This window comes from Solenopsis invicta, chromosome 11 (assembly GCF_016802725.1).
Source record: "Solenopsis invicta isolate M01_SB chromosome 11, UNIL_Sinv_3.0, whole genome shotgun sequence".
In the NCBI taxonomy this organism is placed as follows: domain Eukaryota; kingdom Metazoa; phylum Arthropoda; class Insecta; order Hymenoptera; family Formicidae; genus Solenopsis; species Solenopsis invicta.
Window position 1 is genome coordinate 6,870,245 of NC_052674.1, and position 12,172 is coordinate 6,882,416.

At 39.6% G+C, this 12,172-nt stretch overlaps 1 protein-coding gene and 1 non-coding gene across 2 annotated transcripts; one reads left to right on the plus strand and one right to left on the minus strand.

Moving 5' to 3' along the window:
* Positions 1-9,786: 9,786 nt before the first annotated feature.
* Trnai-aau lies at positions 9,787-9,860 on the minus strand. Its single transcript has one exon. It is a non-coding gene; the product is annotated as a tRNA-Ile (tRNA).
* Positions 9,861-10,087: 227 nt separating this feature from the next.
* Positions 10,088-11,435, plus strand: LOC105200359 (EF-hand calcium-binding domain-containing protein 1). Its single transcript, XM_011167868.3, has 5 exons — positions 10,088-10,296; positions 10,422-10,582; positions 10,663-10,743; positions 10,873-10,983; positions 11,127-11,435. Exons 1-5 carry the CDS (start codon positions 10,170-10,172, stop codon positions 11,313-11,315), a joined length of 669 nt encoding a protein of 222 aa, XP_011166170.2. The 5' UTR covers positions 10,088-10,169; the 3' UTR covers positions 11,316-11,435.
* The last annotated feature ends 737 nt before the right edge of the window (positions 11,436-12,172 follow it).

Below are 12,172 nucleotides of genomic sequence, written 5' to 3' on the forward strand. Positions count from 1 at the left end.
GACAGTTGACCGCGAGATGAAGATAAGTAAACGAGTCTTTGAAAGAAACTTTCAATATCCTTTCTTAGCTTATTTCTTTACTCAAGTAATATAGTTGGCTTCAAAATACGTTTAATAATCGATTTTAAATGTTTGAAAAATAACCATTAAAAATTTAATGCGTTTTTAAAATTATTTAATAAAATACAAAAATATTTTGTAAGACTTTATAACGTATATTTTAACGTTTTTTTACTTATTTAAAATATAGTTCAATAAAAGTTAAACAAATGTTGAAACATCTAACGTTTTTATACATCGCACATATAGCGCTAAACGTTTTTTATACATTCAATAAACGTAAATGGGAAGAGAACTTTAAATAGAATATTTCATTTTTTAAATAAAATATATTATAATATTGAATGTAATTGTAACAAACAGCTAATTTTTTAAACAATTTCATGAACGTGATGTTAGTGAAAAAAACAAATTACAATTGATAATAGCAATCATAGTTAGGGATAGTATAGATGTCTCATTATTTTCAAGAAAGATATATCTTGAGCGAAGAATAAGAAGACTAAAATAAGCGAAATTATCTCGCTCTATTACTATGGTCAAGAAGAAGTAATGATAGAGTAATTCAAGATCAATCTCATCGATCAACGGTTGATCGAGTTTCATGGCGTTGCTTCGCGTCGCGTGTGATACACATGTGTCTGTTGCCGATTCCATTAGCGTAATTTTCATCCGTTTCGTCTCGATCGAGAGATTTCTTTCGTGTACGCGAAACAATCCTGACAACCCACGCACTCGCTCCGATGAAATCCATTGTCGAGCAGTCATGTACCGCGAGATTGAAGGTTATTATTGTTTAATACGGTCAATAAAGCTGCATTATGGTACTACAACCACAAACGTAATACTAAGGTTCCACAGGGTTTTAGGTTACATCAGAGGTTCTCACTAAAATAGGGAGGATATTAATTTTATCACATAAATTGACATTTTTTTATTGGAAGAGTTATTTAATAGAATTAAAATCATTATTTATACAGCGCATGTAATAAAACAATTCAAGAAACGTTACACTTTTGCAATATGTGAAGTTTTCGTTTTTTAATAATAGAGATAGTTAATTCTGTAAAATTCTAAAAAAAAAAAAATTAATCGTGTACAAGTAAGAGATTATTCTGAATATTTCTCAGGAGAAATTTTAAGGATAATTTCTCATGTCTTCTTTCTCACGTGCCCCTTCGCAAAAAATACGACGAGCGCCACTGCGGTCCGTCCCGCGGCGGTCTCACATTTCGAAGCCGATCGTGCTTCGAAATAATCAAGATCACATTGGCCTGTCCCGGATCAAAAACATTAATTTTAAATTATCGAGATGGCACCGGTCCACCGTGGCGGATAACGTACCGCGACCCCGAAGGCGTTGGTTGCATCTGGGCGATCAATGGCGCCGCTCACCGTGAGAGATTAGGCTGGACCGTGATTACCGGTACATAAATATCAAAAAAAGAAACGGGAGGCGGAATGGGCATCACGGAGAGAAGGCGGTAAAGGAGAGGCCGCGCCTTGCTTCCAGACGAATTTCACTTTTGATATATTCCCCGTGTTTGCGCAGTAATGTCACCTTCAAATTAAAGAAACTTTCACGCGACTGACCGGATCATCGCGGAATCAGTGCGATACTTGGATTATGAATCAATGTAATTTCTTCGAACACAGAAAGATTAATTTATTGATTTTATGTGCAATAGTGGGGACTCTCTACGTCTTCTTTGTCTAGTGACCCTTTTTATTAAAAGGGAAGGTTAACGTGTTTAACAAAACAATAAAATTTTGTTAAATCAATTTTTGAATATTATTTATTGATAAATGTTGCATTATAGTTTTACAAATAACGCGCAGCAACAGATAGTCGCTTATAATTATGCTTGGCTTACACTGTTAGTTACTATGTAGTATCTTGATAACAGTACTGTGCTGACTTTGGACATTGTAAGGCGATATTGGAACAATGCTCCTATCGACCAACATTATATTAACAAAGCAAACAGAGAACTGAAGATACACGACCTGCGAGTACCGAGCTTATCTCGTCGAAGCAATTACCAATGGAGAGGGACGAAATTAAAGATGCGTATCGACCGACATCTGCTTAGCACCATCAAATTAACACTTGTTTCGGCCGTCAATTAAACGATCGTTCGATAACGTCCCACTAATTTTATACTCGTGGCCCGGGTACAAATTTCTCAGCCAGATTTCATTGGCCTTTCGAGAAACTCAACAGCATAAGTTTATATAGTGAATAAATAATCATATATCTCATTGATTAACATCGTTCCACTAGAAAAATTGTTTACATAATGCATTGAAGAGGAACATATGTTTCATCATTTAAAATTTAAATATTTATATAAAAAATTAGATAGAATTATTTTAGTTATTTATATATGTAGAATTAAGGAAACATGTAAAGATACTTGTTTTAATAATGTATACAAAATGTTGAGATGAGTTTCAGCAGCATCACGCTGATTAGGTATGCAAATAAATTTCTACGATATTTAATTCGCCGACGATCGTTAACACCGACTCAAGACAAATTGTTTGCCTAGCATGGGCAAGCACAGACGCGGAGGTATTTCTAATTATTCCATATGCATAGGTTTAATTAAGGACTCGGTCGCACACACGCGTATTCGCTTGATAAATAGTCTCGGTGGCGAAGGTTGGCGATCCGGGCATCGATTTATTCTTGGCAGGTAACCATCGCGAAATAACCATTAATTTGAAAGTTTTGGTTCAAAGTTGCAATTATACGAATTATCGAATCCCGAAGGTCAACTTCGAACGAAAGCCATTACGGCGAATTAACCCGTGTTACGATTACTCGTACATAAACATCTTCCGCATTTCTCTTTCGTTTCGCGCATCTACGACGACGATACGTTACTTCGTAAAACGTGAAAGCTGAAGTTACGTACATCCGATGATAATTACATCGATTGCAGTTTAAGAAGCGAAAGCTTAATCCAGAGATCGCCGTTCCGCGATGGGCTCGTCGGCCTTAAAAAGGATTCTTTGTAACCGGCCTTCCTTCGACACTAATCGACGTTCACCAACGATAATCCTCAATAAGGCCGCTCTCGGGTTCCTCCCGGAACACGGGCGCGCAGCAAAAGAAAATCCACGCAACGTGTCCGTGCGAGTACACGACCCAGTTTCGACGGTGTATCGGTAATTTAAGATCGATAAACCTCAATCTATCGAGCCTATCCAGTTACGTGAGCAGGCCGCGCTGCCGATGGGATTAAAAAAATCAGCCATTCACGATAATCCTTTCTCGCGCGGCGAAAATAATACGAACGCGGCCGGAATACGACACCGTCGATCGTATATTGAATTTCCTGAATTGGCTTGAATGTGCTTGATATTCGATAAAAAAGTGGATTAAAAATATTATGTTCCGGGACATTATATGCCATCGGACGGACGAGTCGCAGGGTGAATCTTCGTGGCTCCCTTCACTATCCCCGAAACCCCTTCGATTCACCTTTCGTTCGCGATGATCTTCGCGGTTAAGTTCAAAATCCTCTTTGAAAGCTTTTTCACGGTTTTACGTTTCATAAACACGGCGACGAGGCGGCAGGATGCGCAAAAGAGATCGAGAGAGAAGAGAAGACGCCAGAAACGAAAGGCTTATCATATTTTTCTGACCATGGGACAAATCCTTAAATCTTGTTTACAAGCAAATTCCACAATACGGGACATACGGGATTTAATGCGACTTTGGGCCGATTTTCGCGAAAGTCTTCTCTAAACTGTAATTTACTACGGAAGGATTATACAGCGCGGGATCCATCCAACAAGTAAAGCTCTTCGCCAAACGCCTGCCAAATGCGTTCTTTACGCGTTCACAATATGCGAATTATACCGAAGGCGTATCGGTAATCTCACGATTAAGTGCACGCTGAAAGACATCTCTGAGAAAAATCCATGAAATATTTGCTAATACAGCAGATCATACGATCATAAATCTGCAATCGAAATATAATTCGCTTCTCTCAAATAATTTGATTTATAAAAATGGACTTTTGAAGTTAGCAATTTCCCACGTCGAATTTAAATTGGCAGGGAGATAAAATTTATTTTGCGAAAAATCGAGACGGGCAATGTAGATTGTGATATCGATTGGATGCGACTGCGAGAAAACACCCTCTCCTTGCCCTCTCAGCGGGATGTCTTCTGACCAGCGAAGCGTCTACTAACAGGATTACTATGACGCGATTGTATACGCGTCAAGGAAATAGAGCGCCATTGTGGCATTCGGATACACGGATTGGGTGTAGGCCAGACTGAAAATTAGAAACGTGTTCCTTTCATTCGTATGCTAAATATTTCCTTCGGGGAAGGACATCTGCTATCTGCTAGTCTCGTGAGATTTATCGAAAGAAACTCGTATAGGAAAAGCGCCAAAATTGTTGTTATATCAATCTCACTATTTTTTAAATGATGAGTGTAACGTATGTAAAATTGAAATGTGCACATTTTACAAATGTGTACAATAATTAGTATATGTCGAAGAATGAAAAAAAAACTTTTTTTTTCTAGTTTTAGTCTTAATGTATAAATAACTAGCAGGGAGAACAGAGTGGTAACAGGATAGTTAACGCGAAGGCAAACACAAGTACGTGTTTAAAAGGTCCAAAATAATTTTCTCATTTTTCTCGCTGACTTAAGCGATTTATCCATTCGATCCTCAACGCTCCCCCTCGTGCTAACCGACGAGTTTCTCCACGACTAGACACGCCACACGTCGACACCTACCACTATTTAAGAAACACGTCTGCGTTAGCCGAGTCAAGCGTGCGGTGATAAAGCTGACGTGATTTTTTAGCTATGCAACATCGATAGGGGTGATATGAACGAATGTCCCCATATGCTGGCATGGACCGAGCAGTCGTTCCCTAAGTGGATAACAGGCATCTACACCCCATTTGTCGGTATCTCCCGCTCATTTATAAAAAGGGTTGAACAAATTCTTGCAACGGTTAAAAATAAAACCGGAAATTGTTCGACATTCATCCGTGTCCCGGCCAAGGTAGTCAAGCGTATTTTTATCTTGACATCCAGAAACACGTCTGGCTCTTGGCTTGTATGTATAATAAAAACTTTATCAATTAAAAAAAATAACAATATCTATCTCAAAGTCATAATCTTGAAATTTTACGTAATTTTTTTTTATACGTAGGGGATTATTTTTTTATTATCACTCATTATTTTGCATTGTATATCCATCTTTTAGCTTTCCCACTTCTGGCACATTTATATTTATCAACGTTTGGTAGCGCGTGTGCATATAAACGTGTTCTTGCTCAATCATCATCTTGCACAAATCTGTCTGGTCACGTTTTCGGATTCCACTTCTTGATTAGGATGAATTTCAGGCATCAGCCAGGGAGTGACTCCGCCACCCACGTATTCAATTTTCCGAAAAGCTCGGGTGTTTGGTCCATCGTTGCTCGTGAGTCTCGCAGTTGCACAAAGCCGCGGCATGACGTCCAAGGTGTTCCATCGACAATAGCGGAATACGGCATGGAAAAGAAATCCCTACGGTCCCCTCTGCCCGTTGATCCCATCGATTCACGGTTCACTTAGTTCGAGTCTTCCTTCGACATTTGTCGTACAACTCACTTCGATGTTGTTACATAACGATTCTCTGTTCACGAGACATCAAATCCCACCCGTCGTCGGCAAACCGGCATACATTTTCCTCTACGACTGCGCTTGATCGTTCACGTAAATTTTATGGATAGGCCGTTTCGTTTTCTTTTCGAATCTAGAAGTAGTCCATCGAGGCTACCACCATGGGATTCCGTCGCGCCGCGGCCGGTTCTGCCCATAATTATAGCCCCGAGAGAGCTCAATAGAAAGACGTTTTAAATGATGGTGAAGCATAAAAGACTTGCGTGAGAAAAGTAGGTTTGTATATTATGAATGCTATATAATTAATATCAAAAAAAGCAATTTTAGAAAAGTTATATAATCCCTTTCTCTTTCAAATGTGTAACGTACAATATAATTATATTTCAGCCGTCATTTAATATATAATTCTAATCCCCGCATTTGTTTCCGCGCAATTTTATGCCTTTTTTCGAAGCTTCGTTATTTTATCCCGTCGTCGAAACTAATACGAAAATAATCCGTGACACAAAATATTCTAAAATAGGGTTTCTTGAAGCTTCTCTATGGGTCAGGTTGCTTCGAGTTGGCCCACGTGGAGTCACGTGGCAATAACTCTAAAATTTGATTGCAGCAGACATCGGGATAGGGGCTACCCCCAAGGCAACTGTGGTAATAGGCCCTCAACCCTCGCACCCACGCTCTTTCCGTTCTCGAACTAAGCTTCGGACCAGCTCCGCCACCACTGCCATCACCACTACGTCGTAAATAAAACGAAATTGTTGACCGGTACCTTTCGGCTGGTTAAGCGTTAAACAAAGGCCCACGGGATGTCGGGCGCCGTATCTTTGATCTCTGTTTGCCGAGGCATGCATCACCCGCGAGATAATCAGGAATAATTATTTGTTAGATAAATACGATCGCAGCCGGCGATAGCGCGCTAAATTTATGATGGACCGCTTGCCGTTTGTAAATGACGTAGAGGAGAGAGAGCTCGTTCGCGCGCGAGGAGCTATGAATATCGCCACTCGAAGCGCAAGGCACGAAAGTCGAACGTGTGTTAAGAAATTCGTGCCAAGTTCGACTAAATTTGATCTAATGATAATGAACGATATTGCAATGGCACATTTAGATTAGCACGTAATTTTATTCAAATACTTAAATGGATTAATTCGACAATTTAGATCATTTTTCTGTATTCCTATTGAGCGTTATCTTGAACATCTTTGAAGCTTGAAAATGATAAAGCGAAGAGAAACCTCGTAGATTAAGTCACGCGTCTTTCTCTCTCTCAGCCCGAAGTGACTTTAATATCGTGTTCCACCTGCACGTGTATATTAGCGCGCGTGTTGACGCGGGTATGTATGCTTACGTCGAGTGATAGACATGCCTATTGCCAAGTCTGACTCTTGCGTAACGCTCGGCTAACTCGAATAGCCTTTCCCGATCCTTTCAATGATCGAGCTCCGCGAGAGGAGATCGTTGCATCTCTACCTCGCGTTCCTGGCATACCAAGCGAAATCGATGCGTCTGCATCGGCTGCACCGCGCCCGTGCGTCGATCGAGGGTGATTCTCATGCGGATATTTTCAAGCACGCCAAACGAACTCGCTCGATTCTCACGGTTGTGCTACCTATCGTAATCTTTAAACGATGGTATCATACTAGATGTATTATATCTGTCAGACACATTTATTCTCTCTCTCTTTCTTCCTTTTTGTTTTTTTGTTTTTTTTTAAGTACACTGCAACGATATATCAATTTTATTTCAGGTAGAAAGGAGATAAGAAATACATAAGAAGAGATTGAAAAATTAATTTTTAGTTAGAGATAATTTATGATCTGTTATAAATGAATATCTTTTTGAAAATGTGAAAAATGAATTCTATGTGAAATTAAATTTTACGAAGCCCATGTCTCGAAGTTATGAGACAGAATTATTCTATTTTACACCGTGGGGCCGATTCGGCGTTTCAACATTTCCAGAGAGGGTCCGGAGTCTACTGCGGTCTACCGTGTCGTACATCAACGTCTCGCGGAAGGTGGGCGGACGTCGCGTCAGCGGCTGACGCCCCGCGAAATTGAATCTAAAGGTCCGAGTGTATCCCCCATACGCCAGTCCTCCCCACGGAGCTGCAGGGAGGTCGCAAATCATCACCTCGCTACATTTACAACGTTAGATAGCCCAAGATTACAGTCGTTCCAAGCTCGACTACGCTGTAGCAACACAAGACGCCTCTCCTCGCCCTTCGTTTTCTTTCCCTCGGCCGGGATATTACAGCGCCCTTCGCGAAAGCGATCCTTCGCCGTTCTCGCGGGCTCGTTGCCTACTTAAGCGAAACAATGTGCCGCGTCTCTCGGCGATCGGCCGCGCGAGTAACGTCCAGCTCGTAAATTATCCGCCGGCGGGGACTAATGAGCTCGTGATTATAGGGACCGGGGATAAAAAAGGGCGTTCTTGCGGACGCGCGATGACGTTCGCGTTGGTGATATATCTCGGGTTCGTTGTTGCCCAAGATGAATACGCGAAAGTATATCGATTTTTTTTCCCCGGCGAGGCAGGGTGGATTCAACGGGCGACCGACATTCCGTGACTCCGGAATGGAACGTGGATGCGTCGGACTCGATTAGATTTAGCCGAGTGACGTGGGTTCGAAGGGATTCTCAAAATTATCATGGATGGTACATGATGTTTCCAAAACAAAGATCTGCATGTCTTACCATCACCGTCCGACTGAACATGTTTAAGCCGCTTTCTCGCGAGATGTAAAATATTATCTACTTCTTTATTTGAAATGAAAAGTCCCACGCAGAAGGAGCTCACCCCACGGTTCCCCGTTCTTATCTCCTGCTTGGAAAGATTAAGAAAATTCATTGTATTACGCGACCTCACGTAAAGATCTCGGACCATTATTTACGAACTAAGGCTTGATGATCTCGAGAGGATCAGCCGTATTCCGTTTGCCGATAGGATTTGCTCCCGACCGGTCAAACAATGCGTCCTGAAGCGCGCCATCACAATCGAGTCTTTCTCTCTTTATCGTTTTCTCCATCTCTCTCTTTCTTTCTCTCTCGTATTTCTCTTAAAACGACGCGAACATTCACGTGTGGCAGCAGAAAGGATTGGAGGTGGGTATTCCTTTACTTTTTTTTTCTTCGCGAAGGACTTTGGTCTTGCACACGAAATTCCAGACATCTTCTTCCCTCTTCTACTCGCTCATCGGCCTTTCCATGTTCTCTCGCGGGGTCCGCAAAACATACGCGAGCACATACAGATTCACCCTTTCTCGGTCGTCTTAAGCCGTTCCCGCGTTTTTACATTCTCGACGAAATCCCAGCGGCTTTGTGCCCGTTTATTACGTTTGCCAACCAAATGATGTCATTAGATATACTTAGGCTGGGCTTTATTGTCGTCTTTTATGCCGGTCGGACGGCTTCCGTGAAACGAATTCGTGCTGAGCGTTCACGACTCATCGGTTATCACGCCAAAATTCGTTCGCTGTCTCGCTCACGTTCCCCCGACAGGCGGCCTTATAGCCTTTTTCTTCTTCTCACGGCCACGTGAGAACCAGCTATACTGTTTTATTGCCTTTATATTGCTGGATATTTCGTAGCAGCTTTCCATGTGAGACCACGCGTCCTGTACACGCGTATCTTTTTACGATAAGCCTTTGTACGCTACATGTATCTCGAATGCGACGAAACCAGTCCAGAGTCCATGTTGAATCATGGATTTTATAAAAACTTACGCGTTTGTCCGATCAATAATCTGCTACAAAGTTAATGAAAATAATTTAGGAAGTGTGGGTTTACATATAGCGAGAGTGGAAGAGCGCAGAAATTTTTATATCTCGTAATAACACCGCACGCATCGTTGAAAAATATTTGTTGATAAACTTTATCTCTGTTTAGATAATCTTTATCTGTATTTTGAACGTTGTTAATATTATATAATTTTATGGCGATTTTCATACTTTTTCGAGTGCATAAGTATCGAAATAAATATTTATCTCAGTTAGTCGTGAACATTTTAAGTTATTCGTATATAAAAGAAAAATAGCTATTATTGAAGTGATTTAATATTACAAATAATATAAAAAAAAAAAATTGGCCCATGAGGGGATCGAACCCGCGACCTTCGCGTTATTAGCACGACGCTCTAACCAACTGAGCTAATGGGCCGATTGAATGCAGCATCTAACTTCAGTGATTTCTCTTGGAGTATGACATACTTGTTATTTAAATGTCAATAAGATTATTAGAGAAGCAATTTGTTAAATAATTTTTGCGAAATCTATATAAATAAATTAAAATATTGATGTAATGAAATATGTGAGCATTCAAGATATTCTGTAAAATAAAATAAAATGATTAAGAAATATATTGTAAGAAGTGATAGTCTTTTTTTCAGTTGTGATTGACATTTCTGGCCATCAAAATTTGTTACAGTTAGACAAATTTATAAGTGTAAATTAAATTTACAAGAGCAAAATGCCGATTGAATTGCCTATTGATTTGTTAAATAAACCTTTGTCGGAGATTGTTTTCAGAAGGAAAAATAATGCTTTATTTAAAAAACTAGCGCGAAAGACTCACTTTAATGTGAGAGAAGTTGAAGGTTATTTAATAATAAAAATAAAATAAGATAAATATATTGTTATACATGTTATCTTTCCTATAATCTTTAACCTAATTTCTGCTATATATTCAATAAATTTTACCGTATTATTTATTTTAACATAGCATTAGCTATCATACATAGAAAAATAACACAAACTTTGGGTCCTATGACAAGATCGGTGTTTAGAGATATTTTGCACTCTGGTTTAGATTTTACTGAAAATATTCGGCATCTCTATATTGACAGAATATTTTGTGCGTTTGACAAGAAAAATGTTCTGCAAGTATGACAAATTAATATAAAATACATTTAATAATTTATGTTTTTATAATAATTAAAATTTTTAATTATACGGATACATAGATTCATATGGAACAATGGATCGAAGGGCTTTCCATAATTCTTCGTGGCAACTTGAATGAAAAAATACATTTCGCTTTTACTGTAAGCCTCATGTTTCTATAATTATTCTAATTGTTTAATAATTTAATTTCCATCCAAATTTTTTATAAAGATAGAACCATTTTATCTTTGCAAGTTTTAATTAGAGAAATTAATATTTACGAAAAACAGATATATGATTTTATGCATACCAATAAATTGAAGAAAGAGCAAATATTTCCTTCAATGCGAGGTTGCTTGATCAAATTGCCAACGGACGAAGATGCCGATGAAGCTGTGAAGGTTAATTAATTTACAACAGTGTATAAAATTTAGCTCTTAATGTTACTAAAATATCAATTATCAACGATACTATAATAGAATTAATCGTATCTTCCAAGCATAAAGTTTGCATAAAATAATAGCAAGCGTTTATGGTATTATAGGATTTGATTGATTCACTGTTGAAAAAGCTTGACATCGATCGCGACGGGCTAATATCCGAAGAAGAATTTCACAGAGCCATAAAAGAGAGAAATCTACTACTGCTAGAATGTATGGGACCGGTGTTTCCGTCTAGAACTGCGCGACAAACATTTTTGAGCACATTCACGGATCGACTTGGACGATTCTGATCCGTACGTTTTACGATATAAGATATATTTGTATAATTGTGTATTTGGCGCGATTTTCGTTTTGTCAAAACTGTAACGGTAGTCTTGTGTAATAAACCTAGCCGTTTGAATTGCATCGTGAGAAACTCGAGAAAAGTGTATCTCTATGCAGCGGATAGGCAAACGCATCAAATCAGACAGAAAAATCTTCCTGAACGAGTGACGCTCCAATAAATTTTCGAGACCATCGACGGTTGCGTTGGTACAGCTTTTACGATTCACCGAACGATGGCAATTGACTCGTTCGTTTTCTTCGCAAACAATCGCTAATGGACCGCGATAATACCGCATCCTAATCGCATCAGGCTGCATCCGCGATACGATCGTCAACGGGCGAACTGAATCGATCGCTTGATGAGCCTTCGCGAGATCGTCATAAATCTTATTACTATGATCAGCGTGAATAGATGATCGAGTCATATATCCTCGTGCTATTTACCATGATGCATCGATCAATGATCGCGACTGTGATTTGCAATCTGTTATTAGTTATACATCGTATATAAAATGTTTAAGGATAAAAGATGATGCGATCTGAAAACGCGAAAAGGGAAAAAGAAAGGAATCTCAAAGGCTAGTCGGCTGTTCTTCTATCGCGCGGATCGCATGCCGGTCCACCTGCTCCGCGATCTCTCGATTAATAGAGACCGCTCGTGAGATACGGAACAAATATAGACCTTTCTTACGAGTGAGACGGGCGGCAACCCCACCGCCGCGAATCGCGGTCGTACGCGTTACGAGGAAGAAAAAAAAATATAATGAATGTTTGAGGGATCCTGCGGACGGACGAATGGCCCGATCCGCGTCTCAAGCAGCTA